Source organism: Schistocerca serialis, chromosome 2 (assembly GCF_023864345.2).
Source record: "Schistocerca serialis cubense isolate TAMUIC-IGC-003099 chromosome 2, iqSchSeri2.2, whole genome shotgun sequence".
Classification (NCBI taxonomy): Eukaryota; Metazoa; Arthropoda; class Insecta; order Orthoptera; family Acrididae; genus Schistocerca; species Schistocerca serialis.
The window spans coordinates 212,970,907-212,987,368 of NC_064639.1; the positions used below are offsets into that span (position 1 = coordinate 212,970,907).

At 41.4% G+C, this 16,462-nt stretch overlaps 1 protein-coding gene across 1 annotated transcript in view; it reads left to right on the forward strand.

Annotated features, from left to right (window-relative positions):
• LOC126455847 (uncharacterized transporter slc-17.2-like) overlaps positions 1 to 16,462 on the forward strand; it is a 584,529-nt gene that overhangs the window by 379,506 nt on the left and 188,561 nt on the right. Inside the window, exon 7 of the mRNA XM_050091608.1 lies at positions 370 to 516. Coding sequence (XP_049947565.1) covers positions 370 to 516 — 147 coding nt within the window. The remainder of the gene's footprint in view (positions 1 to 369; positions 517 to 16,462) is intronic.

Below are 16,462 nucleotides of genomic sequence, written 5' to 3' on the forward strand. Positions count from 1 at the left end.
TCGGAAACGTGATGGTACGCGTTTTTCCTCCTTACACGAGGCATCATAACATCGTTTCACCAGACAACGCCGGTCAACTGCTGTTTGTGTATGAGAAATCGGTTGGAAACTTTCCTCATGTCAGCACGTTGTAGGTGTCGCCACCGGCGCCAATCTTGTGTGAATGGTCTGAAAAGCTAATCATTTGCGTATCACAGCATCTTCTTCCTGTCGGTTAAATTTCGCGTCTGTAGCACGTCATCTTCGTGGTGTAACAATTTCAATGGCCAGTAGTGTATTAGAGTATCACGATTGCTGACTGTGCTGCGGTGTTGAGAGTACAAAATTTTTTAAAAGTAACCTGCTTTGTATGTTGTGTTACTCTGGCAGCCGGCCGTGCCGTGGCGTCACCTGCTGACATCGGGGCCAGTCTGGGCTTGTGCTACCGCCGTGGCCGGCAGTCTGTGGGGACGCGCCGCACTTCTGCTGGCAGCCACCAAGTACCTGCGCCACGTGTACGGCTTCGCCCTCACCTATGTGAGTAACACTCCTCCAGGGAAAATAACTATACACTCTCGTTTGAGTGCACATGCACTTCGTCTTCAGGCCACGATTGGCCTACCGGGACCATCCGATCACCGCGCCTTCCTCAGTGGAGGATGCGGATAGGAGGGGCGCGGGGACAGCACACCGCTCTCCTGGTCGTTATGATGGTATTCTTGACCGAAGCCGCTACTATTCGGCCGAGTAGCTCCTTAGTTGGCATCACGAAGCTGAGTGCACCCCGAAAAATGGTAACAGCGCATGGCGGCCTAGATGGTCACCCATCCAAGTGCCACCACGCCCGACAGCGCTTAACTTCGGAGATCTCACGGGAACCGGTGTATCCACTGCGGCAAGGCCGTCGACGTTGAGTGCACATGGGTAATAATAATTACAAGGGACAGCTCGGACTGTAAAAGTGAAGCTAAGTATCTTGTCCTAGTGTGGTAGTACTGGACCCAGAGCCGGTTGGTGTTAATCTTGGTGGCGGAAGATACTTTCATTAACTTACTTATGCAGCAAAGGTTGGTTGGTTGGTTTAATTATATCAAGGGAGCTGCCAAGATCAGCTTCTTCAGGGTTGACGACGATTATTTCTATATGTTATCGGGTCTAACCCGGAACTACCCCAGTCAACATTGTCTCCTGGATTGCCGTCCGGTGTGGCCGAGTGGTTCTAGGCGCTTCAGTCTGGAACCGCACGACCGCTACGCTCGCAGGTTTGAATCCTGACTCGGGCATGGTTGTGTGTGATGTCCTTAGGTTAGTTAGGTTTAAGTAGTTCTAAGTTCTAGGTGACTGATGACCTCAGATGTTAAGTCCCATAGTGCTCAGAGCCTTTTTTTTTGTCTACTGGATTCATAGGGCAGAGGACGGCGCATATACGGCGTTTCCACTGGAACATATGAGTCTATGAATTATTACACCTTTACGTAAATGACGTTTCTAGATTTGACTGATATTTTGGCGGACACAGAGGTTTCACAGCCGGCCGCTGCGGCAGAGCGGTTCTAGGCGCCTCAGTCCGGAACCGCGCTGCTGCTACGGTCGCAGGTTCGAATCCTGCCTCGGGCATGGATATGTGTGATGTCCTTAGGTTGGGTTTAAATAGTTCGAAGTTTAGGGGATGATGACCTCAGTTGTTAAGTCGCATAGTGATTAGAGCCATTTGAACCACTTTTTTTTTTTTTTTTTTGAGGTTTCACATTGGTTTATGTAGTGGATTCCCATCGAGAAGGTCATACAGTACTATGTCTCCATTGATTATCCTAAATCAGTTAAAGCAAAATCTGGATTTATTGCTTTGAAGTTTGGACATGGAATTGTTGGCCTTGAGTCCCAGTTGGGATGTTCGAGACTTTTTATGTGACGCCATTTCAGCGACCTGCGTGATGATGATGAAATGATGACGAGGACAACACCCACAACCGGTCCCGAGAGGAGACAATCCCCGACGTGGCGACGAATCGGACCCAGAGCTCCGCGATCGAGAGGCAGCAACGGTAGCCGCAAGACCACGATCTGTTGACATTTCAATTAAATTCGCAGTTGCGACGAAGTATTACCATCAGCTGTAGAGTGGAATGACAACAATGAAAATTTGTGCCCGACTGGGGCTCGAACCCGGACTTCTGCTTATCGCGAGCGGTCGTCTTACTACGTTTTTTTTTTTTACTTCTCTTCATTTTGTTCGCTGTTGTTCGTTGTGCTTGGTCTGGGCGTACGTCACATGACATCCATTCAAATTGATCGTTGATTCCTTTACTCAGTTTTTTTTTTATTACAGAGGGCAACCAGTCCTCTGACCGGTCACGCCGAGCTAACGTGCCGGCAAAAATGGCAACAGGCACTTGGCTATCCGTGCACAGCTCACGGCGGGACCCAGACTTCCGTTTGGCGTCAACCATCCGCCTACGACCTGAGCTCGCACATCCATTATGTATATTGCCGTGCATATCAGACGTTGTACTCGAAAGTCGCTTGCCCTGTATCGGCAAATAAATACCATATTCCAGAATGAGGTTTCACTCTGCAGCGGAGTGTGCGCTGGTACGAAACTTCCTGGGAGATTAAAAGTGTGTTCCGGACCGAGACTCGAACTCGGGACCTTTGCCTTTCGCGGGCAAGTGCTTTACCAACTGAGCTACCCAAGCACGACTCACGCCCCGTCCTCACAGCTTTACTTCTGGAAACATCCCCCAGGCTGTGGCTAAGCCATGTCTCCACAATATCCTTTCTTTCAGGAGTGCTAGTTCTGCAAGGTTCGCAGGAGAGCTTCTGTAAAGTTTGGAAGGTAGGAGACGAGATACTGGCAGAAGTGATGCTGTGAGGACGGGGCGTGAGTCGTGCTTGAGTAGCTCAGTTGGTAGAGCACTTGCCCGCGAAAGGCAAAGGCCCCGAGTTCGAGTCTCAGTCCGGCACACAGTTTTAATCTGCCAGGAAGTTTCATAAATACGATATTGCAGTACCTGTCTTATTCTGATTACGAAGCAAAGTTCCTTCAGACATGCATGCACGTCCGTCCAAAGGAACAGGCACTACGGCGACCACAGCCATTACGAAACACATCAAATGAATTCGCTGTCGCGAATAAAGACTACCATCACTGTAGAACGGAATGACGACGATGAAAATGTATGCTGGACCGGGACTCGAACCCGGAACTTCGCATCCTAATCAGAATGACATAGGCACTGCAATATCCTACTAATCTGCCGATAGCGGTCACTATATGTGGGAGTAAATAATATGTTGTCCGTATCTTCCTAGAAAGTACTCACTCGAAATTTCAGTAGGAAACCATTCTGTGACGCGCAACGCATCTCTTATAGAGTCTGCCACTGGAATTTGTTGAGGACCTCGGTACCTCTCTCCCGTGAACTGAACGATCTTGTAGCGAAGCGCGCCTCTCTTCCTTGTTTCTTCTCTATTTTTTTCTATCGGTTCTACCTGGTTAGGGTCCCAAATTGACGAACAACACTCAAAAAATGCAATCCTGTCATATGATGACATGGTTGGAGATCGTGGCTGTTATTTGAAGACGAATGTTGATGGTGCTGAGACAGCAACCAGCCACAAATTTATTTTCACTTCCTTCATTCAAGCCGGCCGTGGTGACCTAGCGGCCGCAGGTTAGAATCCTGCCTCGGGCATGGATGTATGTGATGTCCTTAGGTTAGCGGGTTTACGTAGTTCCAAGTTCTAGGGTGCTAATGACCTCAGATGTTAAGTCCCATAGTGCTCAGAGCCATTTGAACCATTTTGAACCTTCATTCAGAAGGTACCGTTACCGGTTTCGAATCATTACGATTCATCATCAGACGGTTTTCATGCTTTCATTAGATCATGTGGTGCGTTTTTTTACAGATTAATTGTCCTAAAATATAAATACATCCAATGCAAATCTGTTACGCAACCACCTGTGTGGTGTGCTTATAATTATGTATTATTTATATTTTAGGACAATTAATCTGTAAAAGACGCACCACATGCTCTAATGCAAGCATGAAAACCGTCTGATGATGAATCGTAATGATTCTAAACTGGTAACGGTACCTTTTGAATAAAGGAACTAAAAATAAATTTGTGGCTGGTTGCTGTCTCAACACCATCAACACTAAAAAATCCGTCGAGCAAGCGCCCTATAAGCCACTCCTTCATGAGTTACTTTTCCCTGAGATTCTTCCTATAAATGTCAATCTGGCAACTGTTTTATTTTATGTGGTCAATGCACGTGAGGTAACTCTGGCTAGTTACTCCTAGACACTATGCCGTAAATACTATTGCCAGCAATTTTTTATCAATAGTGTAGTTGTGCAGTAATGGAGTTCTTTTTCTATGTGTGAGCAATATCTTACATTTATTTACGTTCAGGGTCAGCTGCCACAGCAGGCAGCATTCATTAATCCTCAGTAGATCGTTCAGAAAATCGATCTGTCTTCTGGCATTAGACAATCGCAACATCTGCGAACAGGCTTACACACCTTCCGAAGCTTTTTGATACATTATTTATATACATTGAAAACAGTAACTGTCTTATCACACTTTCTTGTGGTTATCTGGAAATCACCTAACACCTGTTGATTTTGTTCCGTTGAGAGCGAAGCGTTGAGTCCTGTCTGTAAGAAAGTCTTGAATAGAGTCGCAAATCTGGCCCGATACTCGGTAAAGCCGTTTTTTTTCTTTTTTTTCGCTAACCAGCTTTGCGGACGGTGACAAATGCATTCCTTGAATCAATGAACGCGGCATCCACCTCAGCGCCACGGATTTCATGGAGGAAAAGAACGAACTGAGATTCGGAAGAAATGTTTACGGAGTCCATGATGATTTTTATAGAAAAGATTTTCATTCTTGAAAAATCGTCGTAATGCCAAGTATAAAACATGTTCCATAATTCTACAACAGACTGACATCAGTGACATGTACCTGTTTATGTACATCCGTCCTACGATGCCTCTTGAAAATGGGAATGACTTGTGCTTTTTTCCAGTCACTAAGTACCCTTCGTTGCTTCAGCTATCTACGATAAACTGCTGCTAGAAGGCCAGCAAGTTATTTCGCATGATCTGTGTAGAATATTAAAGGTGTCTCATGTGGTCCTGATGCTTTTGCGCTAGTAAGCGACTGTAGTTGCTTTTCTGTCCTGTGATCTGTGTGGAGTTTGCTGGTCTCCCTTCGGGCGCCTCCCCAGGTGGCGGATAGGGGAATGCTCACCAGATATGGTGGGTGTCGGGGAAATAATATACCCGGGGTGGACCAAAACTAGCAACGGCTGCCTTGTAGTATGATATTGGCTTATCAAAGGCTAAAGAAAGAAAACCTTGAGTAAAAATTACCTGGTCCTCCGGGTTGGGGGTTGTGCAGTGGGCCAGCTCCTAGCTCACATAAAAATATTAAAATGCTAAAAAATCTAGTAATATGCCTCGGAAAAATTGGAACTTTGGACGACGAACTGGCGATGAGAAACGGAAAATGATGTTTGGATGCTGGAATGTGCAAGATATGTCCACTAAAATAAATTTACTACCAGCAGAACTTGACATGTTAAACATGGATGTTGTCGTACTCTCTGAAACAAAGAAGAAAGGCCAAAGAGAAGAAGAACTGGATAATTATGTACATAACTGGAGCGGGGTATCAAAAGCAGTAAGAGCCAAAGCAGGAGTCTCCATTATGTTAAGGAAATCATGGAAAGAAAGAATCACAAATTGGGCATTCATCTCCAACAGCGACATGGTCGCGTATACAAACAGTGATCCAATACCGTCAAACGTTTTTTATTCCAGTCTTTGATCACAATATGAATTCTTTAGACGATGACCGGTTTCAGTCCGTAATGATCATCCTCAGATCTATAATAAACAAATATATATACACCTAGTGAGCATTGTGTCTTTCAACATAATACAGCAATACGTATCACAATATACTATCATACAGCCAGGGAGATGTACAGCAAATACGGTAAAACGTACCTTTTTTACACCATGTCCTAAAGTGATAAGGCCATTATAGCATCGTCAAAACATATAATCAGCATAGCATCGTCATATTGATCTAAAACAAGGTGTAGAATAGGCTTCATCATCCACACAGTCATTATTGCAACTGGCATATTAATGCAAATTGCAGTAACCAACGGTTTCTTACCTAAAGATGTTATGCGCCCATACAATAGGATAAAAAAGAGAAAGCAAATAGTAGGCAGACCCACACTCATCTAGAAAAAGAAGGAATAAAGATAACCTTAAAACTATTCCAATGAAATTTTACGGAAAAATGTCCAAGGAATAAAGATAACCTTAAAACTATTCCAATGAAATTTTACGGAAAAATGTCCCAACAAATAGGAAAGTGTTTGAATAAATCTAAGGTTAGATGTGGTTTTCAAGTTAACAACACTCTGAAACTCCGTGTAAAACATAGTTTGAGTAAAGAATCTGATAAATTTGACGGTTCTGGGTTTTACAAGATCGTTTGTAATAGTTGTGACAAATTATACATCGCTCACACTGGCCGTTCTTTTAAAATTAGATTCAGGGAGCATTTGCAGGCACATAACAAAACTGCATTGGGAATGCATTTGGCAGAAACCGGCCACACCCTAGGCAATATCGAGAGTTGTATGCGTATTCTACACACGGCAGAGAAGGGTCGCGCTCTTGTCTTGTTGGAGGAGTTCGAGATTTACAAAGCGAAAAGGCATGAGCCCACTAGCGTGCTCAATGGATAAAGCGATTTTGCGCCCAACGCCTACTTTGCTTTGTTTGATAACTTACTACGATAAGCAAATAATGCCTCGCGTATTTACACCTAGCCTTACTTGATGAGTTATGCCGAGAACAGTAGGCATTTGCCTTACTTCCATACTGATTATATCCTACCTACTCATTGAATGTATAACCAGACTATATAATTTTATTTATTGACTGTTAATATGTTGTTTAAAAGTTTCCTGTGGGAGACATATCACGTTGTATGTAAAGCCCCCTAGTGGTTAAGTTCTTAAGATCGGTGCACGCCTAAATAACATCCTGGCGGCCGACCCAACAGAGGGCGCTGATCATTGATATGTCCTTTTTCAGCTGTCATAGAGACATTTTATCTTTCATAGGCGTTGCTACAGGCAATATAACACGTATATTAATTCTTGATCGTAAATTCACAATAAAAAGGATCGGTCCCATTATATTCGTATATTTGCTTTTAATAATTTTATATGGGTAACTGTATTCGTCTTTTAATGTTTCGCAATTTAGTTTCTGTGATAGTTATCAATTTTAAAAGTCTACTACATGTATTTTACATAACGTGTTTTTATCAGATTATGTTTTATGCTAAATGATGACTACATCTAAGCTGACAGTAGCGACATCTAGGTATGATGCAGACAAACAGATTTCTGGAAGCTACTGTACTTCAGTAGCCAGTTGCAATAATGACTGTGTAGATGTTGCGGCCTATTCTACACCTTGTTTTAGATCTATATGACGATGCTATACTGATTATATTTACATGTTTTGACGATGCCGTTATGGCCTTATCACTTTAGACCATGGTGTAAAATAAGGTACGTTTCACCGTATTTTCTGTACATCTCCCTGGTTATATGATAGTATATTGTGATACGTATTGCTGTATTATGTTGAAAGACACACTGCTCACTAGGTGTATATATTTGTATATTATAGATCTGAGGATGGCCATTACGGACTGAAACCGGTCATCGTCTAAAGAATTCATATTGTGATCAAAGACTGGAATAAAAAACATTGGACATTCATCAATCAACGTATTATAACTGTTGAAATGACATTATTTGCTAGGGAAGTTGTGATTATTGGCGTATATGCACACACGAACGACACAAAAGATAAGGAGAAAGATACATTCTGGGCCATCCTGAGTGTCACTGCATTCGCTATGAAGAAATATGAAGTTATATTGTATGATGTGAGATGAATTTTAAAGAAATAGTTATCCAATGTTAAATCCACAATAGTATTTCTTTGAAACAGAAATTCTCAATAGAAATGCACTAACACTGTGAAACAATCGTCTACATAGCTAGAAAGCGATGCTCCATAAACGTTAAATAAACGAATCCCATAAAAATGTGAAAAAAGAAGAATTAACATTGGTAGAAAAGGGAAAAGTAGAACTCATTGCGGTCAGTTCTTGAAAGTGATTACAAAAAAAAACCAATTCGGACATTGAAATTACAAGGAAAAGATAATTTGTAGTAATCTTAATCATCACTATAAGCGTAAACAAGCGAAAAAGTATATAAATATGCTCGGTAAAAGTAGCGAGAATAACATCTCCGTTACTCGCGTTTACATAAAAACAAATAATCTTATACAATAAAGATATTAGGTGAATAGCATAGATGACAACGGTAATATCTTAAGTACCTTTATTGTACTACTTCATGATGCGTTTGGCAGTAGATAATGTTACTTTCGTCTACGTTCCGTGTGTTTTACTGCAGAGACAAATTCCCTCTTTGTATTACCTATCGTTGTTCGCTGACACAATATTTGTGGAACTTGTGTTAAGTACTAGAAGCCCAACATTTTCACGTCAGCTCCCTTGAGTAAATACGTCGTGTCCTCAAATGACTGCACATAATTTTCTCTGCCTTTGGAATCCGATGTGACTGTAAAAGTGCAGATCCCTTAAATGAAGACAAATAATAGTTTCAAGACTGCCTGCAGGATGGCGGTATAAGTTGTTTGCCACGCGGGAAGCTTAGTTTAGTCGCTGCAGTCTTACAAGGGAAATTCCCCATTGAACCCCCCCCCCCCCCCCCCTCCCAGAGTTAGTGGTTAGATGGACTGGTGCATAGCCCGTCAAAAACTAAACACAGATCGAGCATGAAAACAGCAAGAAGATGTACTGAACTGTAAAAAAAAGCAAAATAGAAACAGTAAACGGTCCAAACTAAACAAGTACAATATTGAGCAAAAACGGATCGGCTCTACATCGTGGTTTAGTGGACACGGTGTTCAAAACTCCCTCGCGCCATTTATTTTTACCTTTTTTTCACATCATTATGAACTATCCGTCCTGTCACTGAAATGTTTGTTCTCTTTCTGAAATCTTGGCAATACTTCGCATTGGTTATACAACATGAGTCGTGTGGTAAGGATACGTTACCGTCGCAAGTAAACGTGATGAATAGTGGGAGCAGCCGAGATACCAATAGACGTCTCACAGAAATGAGAACAACAAATTGATGAACTATGTTACAGTAAAGAAATTAAAGAGTCAAAACTTCCTAAACGAAACACAACTTCAAAAACGTTGAAAACATATGTTTTGACAGAACACAGAGAAATTGTGTGAGTGCGAAACTGCCGCGTTCATTTGCTGCAGCTTATGTGACAAACTATTACGTTTTCGTCATTTCCTTGCGAGTGATCACATTCACATTCATACGAACACCTAAATCGGCCAAGGTGCCATAACTCACTCACTTACCAGGCGTACAAATTAGGTGCTTCGGTAAGGGATTCCTATTGTATGACACACGTAGTTTCAATAATGCCATGTGTGAAACACCAGACGTGTTTTTCGGTGGAGGATTCGGTTGACCTGCCGTCTTATCATCAAACGTTTGTGGTTGCCATTCGAAAGCCACTTCCTTTAGGCTGCTAATAGAGTACTCGTGCAGAATCAGCATTTAGATTCCTTCCTTACACCTCACTGTTGCAGACGAACGTTACACCACAGACACAAATTTGAGTACAGCGTACAGCGGGAAAAGAAGTAGCGCCATCGTGGTTTGAACACTGTTCGCCCGTTTGGCAGTCCAACACCGTGACCTCTTAACCATGACACCATTGCCCTTCCAGCTTGCACTATATTGCACTTCTTCTCGTTGGACCTCACATTGTTTCTATTTTGCTTGTTTCTTCACAGTTGCGTACACCTTCTTCCTGTTCTCATCCTTGATCTGTCTTCAGATTTTGACGGGCTGTCCGCTGTGCCCTATTATCACTAAATCTGAGGCGGGTGCAATGCGGAATTTCCCTTGTTACTGTAGCCACGATTTGTGGAAAAATTACTGCAATTTTCAGTTAGTTATGCGTTGCGATCCTTACTATGGATCACTTGATAAAGTTTGCAGAATGTGAATCGTATGAATATGAATTTTCGTAATATTCACTCGTGTCTTCACATTGAAACTTCATTTTTTAAACAGGATTTTTACTTAAACAGAAATCACTAAGAAGGTGAAACTTCTTAATTTAATTCTGAAGCTGCTGAGTGAAACTGAAGTACTGTCTTTTTGCTTGTCTTTATCATTTCATATCTGACCTACAAAATATTCCTGACAAATACATTGTAACCTCCCCCTCACTTATCGACCTTGATGACAGTGAAAAATTAAACCGCTTGTACCTAATGGAAATTTGGGAAAAGCAATCGTCACCGAAGTTAATCTGTCGGTAAAGAGGGAGGAAAGGGTTACATCTAAATGAAAGGAAAAAAGCAAATGAAACTGGTAGAAATTAATTTTGAAAAGGGGTAAAGTTAATAAAGAAAGTAAATGTGCGGCCGTTACGTTAACAATTAACTAGCGGTAATTAGATATTTCAGATTTGGGGGAAATTACGGTCGCCAGTCCTAAGGACAATTACTATAGTAACTGAAAAAGAAAGGTAATTACACATATAATTAGCACTAGAAGCGTGGCAACTGAAGGTTGAAACGTGTAGTGTGAAAACTGAAAGTTTGTCAGAAGTAATAACTTTCGCTGCACTCTGACTTAATTTAGCAAAAGAATTAATAAAACCGGAAAACTGAAAGTTAATTTAGTGACTGAAATTAATAAAAAGCTTTCTTTCTTAAGCACATCGAAATTCAGTAAAATACGGTTAGTCTTGGACTACCCCAACAATCATTTCAAAAGCTACTTGAATCTACGCAATTTAGAAATAAGAGATTTAGCTTTGAACTTGAATTAAATGATTCTGAACAATTAACAATAGTAAGATTTAGTACGTACCAAGCTGAGCTGCAGTCACAGGTAAGCTAAAATACGGTAACAAAACTCGCACTCTTAATTTGTGCTTGCGTAATCTAAATATTGTAGCCAGCTATGAATACTTAAACTGAACTTTGAAATTAAAGCAGTGAAATGGAATGATTGTACTTTAATGCTGACATCTGAATTTCAACGACACTCGGGTTGATTTCGGAAAAGGAAGGGACCCTGCTTGGTAATGCAATTGGGACAATGAGCAACAAATGTTCATGCTAAGTTGCTGTAATTTTGTGATGCAACAATTTTAAAAGTTTGAAAAGCTGAGGTCTGACATACAGTTCTAAAACTTTACGTGCTTCCAGTCTTCCTTGTTGGTTGATTGAAGGTTTGAAGCCGTCGATCGAGGAGGCGGCGACAGTCACTCATTGTCGGCCGTCGCTGTTGCAGAAGCTGGATGTTGGCGCGCCTTCTTCTCGACACGGTCACCAGACGAAACGGGCTCTTGATGTGCGCCAGCTAATGCTTCCCGTCCGCGACACCATGTCAGAAACTATCATCGCAAGTCGAACGCAATTACATGCTGCCAAACCCCGAAAGCGCGGCAACTCGCGGGAGCGTCACACAACACACCTGCTCCACTCGCTACCCCAGCCAGACCCCCTCTGCCCGCGCTCCACGCGGCAGACTTAACACTACCAAAGATCCTACACACTTTGATTCTTCACACGACCCATCGATGTAATCGTTCGATAGCAGTTTTCCCTAGGCAAGACCCAGCGTAAAAATACAAATAATATTTACGAAACAAACCAATTTTACATCGACATAAGTGCATAAATATATATATATACAAACAGTAAAACAATTACAATATATAAAGAGACAGAAATGTCATATCTTGAGGTAACAAAACAAGGAAAAAAATAATAGTACAATAGATGGAAATAGGAGGATATGCATTTCCGGCGTTACAACATCTCAAACGCAATCTGACCGCTCAAATATTTAACAAAAAAGAATGGCCCTGAATTAGAAGAAATCCTAACAATAACCTATACATTTCCTAAGATACTTACTTCAGAAAAATTCTTCATTACACGAACTACAGCGATACAACAAGCACCAATACAGCCAGCTAAATAAAAGATTCTAACTAGTGTATGCTCTAACTACTAATAGGCATGTGGTTAGCAAAAGAAAGATTTTGTTGCAGAGCAAACAATGTATTTAGCAAATTTTACCTCAATAATGTGACATAAAGTTCAAAAAATGTATAATCATCAACAATATTACATCTCCATGACGGACACACGTCCAGAACGTCCACTTGTGCTTACACTTCAGACCTCTAACCTCTATCACTGCTATCTATCAACATCCAACCTCCATCACTGCCGGCAATTCACTCCAGACTTCCATCACTGCTGGCTATTCACTACCAACTGCGAGTTCGACCAGCCACACAGAGTCTCTTACAGAGGGCGCACAGTTATTAATGCTGTCTATCGCGCTGCCAACATACAAACATATAAACAGGCTACTTACAAATGGGGACTTTAAATTTCCGCTACTGTCTTCAGTTCATATCAAATTAAGATATTCTTTCTCTTTACGCTTTTGTAATATAGTATTTTATTTTATGCAGGACTCAGTCGTGTAATCATTTCTCAAATTTACTAAATGCAGCCAAGGGTTTTAGTCAAAACTCAAAAAACTAATTTTATGTCGATACATAATATATAATTTCTGCGTAGTTATTTTCCATAAATAAGTAACGTTATATAATTCATTTAGGATAATTAGCAGGTTGCATTCATCAGCTGTTAGAGGACAGCGGAAGTCGCCTCAGTAAGAAACGAAGGATGACATACCGCTAGTTTATTAGCGATGCTGGGACTTTAAAGGTTTAGAGCCTGAGTCAGTAAATGTCTTGGATGACGCTGGCAATTGATGATGACCTGTATTTTCAAATGGATCCCATCACTGATATGTGTACGAGGGCCAGCTGAAAAGTAATGCTGTCGAATCTATTTGAACACTTTTAAAGTTTTATTTTAAAATAATGCAAACATTATTAACGCTCTACTTCTTTATTCTTCATGCCTATCTGCAGTCCTCTTCCGCTAGATGGCTCCGAATTGTAGGGTATAATACGGCGGTATGTGACGTAACTATGAGGGTGCGTGAGAAACGGCGTGCTGTAATCGAGTTTCGAATTCGAAGAGTTCATCCATACATGGAGTACTCTCTCCTTCACCATGACAATGTCAGATCACACACGAGTCCTGCACGAGCGAACTTCGTCCCAGGCGATTTTCATCAGTTTCCAAAACTGAAAGAACCCATTCGAGGACTTCACTTTGATAGTGATGAAGCGGTGCAAGAAGAGGTGAGATTGTGTCTCTGTCAACAAAGTCAAACATTCTACAGTGACAGTATCAACAAAATGGCCTCTCATTGGGAGAATCGCATTCTTCGCCCGGGTGATTTTGTTGAGAAATACATGGACATGAAGAATAAAGATGTGGATTGTTAACAACATTTGTTCAATTTAAAAAATCTTTAAGAGTTTCCACATAAAAAATTGTCAAGCATCGTTTTTCAGCGCGCTCTCGTAATGTCTTCAGGAACAACTGATACCGATAGCGAGAAAACAATAAAAGAAGCGCAACAAATAACACTGAGGTTGAAACTGAAATTCGAATAAATTATTCTGAGCCAAAAATACTAGCAAAATCTACTAAACGAAATGTGATTTGGTTCAGTGAATTAGAAAACTCATTTATTGTGACGTTATTTACTGAAAAAACTAAGGGGTGGGTTTCTGGAGAAAATCCCCTTCTTTTTGTTATGGATTTGTTTCTAGAGAGCCACGTAATTGAAATAGCTCAGCAGGTCAACTTATTATGGACACCTAAATGGAAAAGCCTTTGACTGCGTCGATCACAACAAATTATGGAACGTACTGAAAAACATGGGTGTACCAGATCACCTCATTCATCTGATACGGAGTTTATACCTTGACCAAGAAGCCACGGTGAGAACTATGTATGGAACAACGAAATGGATAAAGATTCAGAAAGGGGTCCGGCGAGGCTGCATACTATCACCGTACTTATTCAATCTGTATGCAGAACATGTTATGAGGAATGCGAGGCTAGATGAAGAAGAAACAGGAATTAAAATAGCTGGAATAAATGTAAACAACCTCAGGTACGCGGATGATACGATCCTGTTGGCAGAAAGTGAAGAAGAATTGAGAACACTCTTACTGAAGGTGAAAGACGAAAGTGAAAAGGCCGGTCTTACGCTGAATGTGAAGAAAACGAAAATTATGGCAACTACACCTACCAATTCGTGGGATATAGCAGGAGAAACCATGGAGGTAGTGACCACATTCAGTTATCTCGGTTCCCAGATCTCTGCTGATGGCGACTGCAGCCATGAAATCCGGAGACACCTGTTTCTCGGTAGACAGGCGATGTCAAACCTTGACAAGGTTATAAGGTCCAGAGATATAACACTAGCAACAAAGATCCGTATTGTGAGGACTATGGTCTTTCCAGTTGTGATGTATGGATGTGAGACCTGGACCATTAGAAAGGCCGAACGGCGACGAATTGAATCCTTCGAATTGTGGTGTTGGAGGAAACTTCTTAGAGTTCCATGGACTGCGAAGAGAACCAACAGATCAATATTGGAGCAAATAAAACCAGATTTCTCCCTGGAAGGTCTAATGTTAAAACAAAAGCTGACCTACTTTGGACACACAATGCGAAGGCATGCCTCGCTGGAAAAAAACATTAATGCTGGGGAAGATTGCGAAGGCATGCCTCGCTGGAAAAAACATTAATGCTGGGGAAGATTGAAGCAACTAGAAGAAGAGGACGTCAGAGGATGAGATGGATCGATGGAATCACAGAAGCAATGTGTTCCAACCTGGATAGTCTACGGGAGAAAGTGCAAGACAGGAAACAGTGGCGTGATTTGGTTCATGGGGTCACGAAGAGTCGGAACCGACTAAACGAATAGAGAGAGAGAGAGAAATGAAAAAGAGCCTTGCTCCACCTCTGCTTCTAAACTGAAGGTATATTCGGTATAGCACTGGTAAAGATATAGTTGTGGTATCCGAGAGTACGACAGTACTGGTCTGAGAATACTGGCTTACGTAAGAACTTGATTGCACATGCTATGTCTTGCAAAAGATACGAAAAACTACACTTCAATGAAGTTTTTACAAATTCTCAGGACAATAATGACACAGCTGTCCGATTGCGGCCCATTATGGAAGCACTGTGTCGTAACTATCGCAAGGCACTTGAAGTACTTAACAGCGTTGGAGAGATGGTGCTTCTATTCAAAGGGAGATAATCACTGAAGCAGTACCTGCCAAAGATGCCGGAAAAAATTATGCTACAAACTGTGCGTGCGAACCAGAGTTTCTAGTTATATCTATCGCTTCAAAGTGCTTCAAGGCGCCGGAAGAGGAGCAATAATGTCTGAGAGTGCGAGGCAGCATGAGACGTCGTGATCCGACTTTGTCACACATTTATGGTGACAATCTGTTCAGTAGCATTCCCTTTGTGCTTGACTGAAAGAGCTAAATGTGTGGTATATTGGTACTATTCGCAATAACGATGCGCTACTGTCACAAGATGGATTGACAATTCATTTGTTTTTGTTGTTATTATCGTATGTTGGGTTAGAAGCTGAAGGGATTGCTAATTGATTTGGCCTAAAGGGAAAGAAGTTTACAGAGATTAAAAGAGGCTACTGTAATGGAATTTAGAACAATCATATTGGAGAGATTGACGGGATGGATTCTCTAGTTATCATCTACAGAAATGATACTAGAAACCTTAGGTGGTAGACATAAAAATTTTCTACCGCATCCTAAATGTAACTGTAGTAAATACCTCGGTACTCTGGAAGTTGAGTGGGCAGGAAGTAGTGTGGTCTCTGGGCTGCTGCATGAGGGGAAGGCAGAGATTACAAGAAAAAGCAGAAGTCTGCCTCCAAGTAAAAGCACGTTATTATAAAGCCTTTAAAAAAGAGCCTATCATTCCATATGCTATAAATTACAATTCGATGCTGGATCGCACTGGCCAGCCTAGGTAAGCGGTCCAAATGCCAACAGGTGTCGTGATGGAGACTGTAGACGTAAAACATATTCAGTCTGCTACAAATGTATTGTTGTCATGTGGTCTGAGTGTATGAAACAGTTTCATTCCACAATAAAAAAGTCCAAATAATGTGTACTCTAATTTCAGATATTCTTTGATCTTGTTAATAAAAGTTCTGCATAAGATGTAATAGCTTTTGTTCACATTGTCTTCATACTGGTTTACAGAACTGGTTCAAATGGCTCTAAGCACTATGGGACTTAACATCTGAGGTAATCAGTCCCCTAGAACTTAGAACTACTTAAACCTAACTAACTTAAGGACA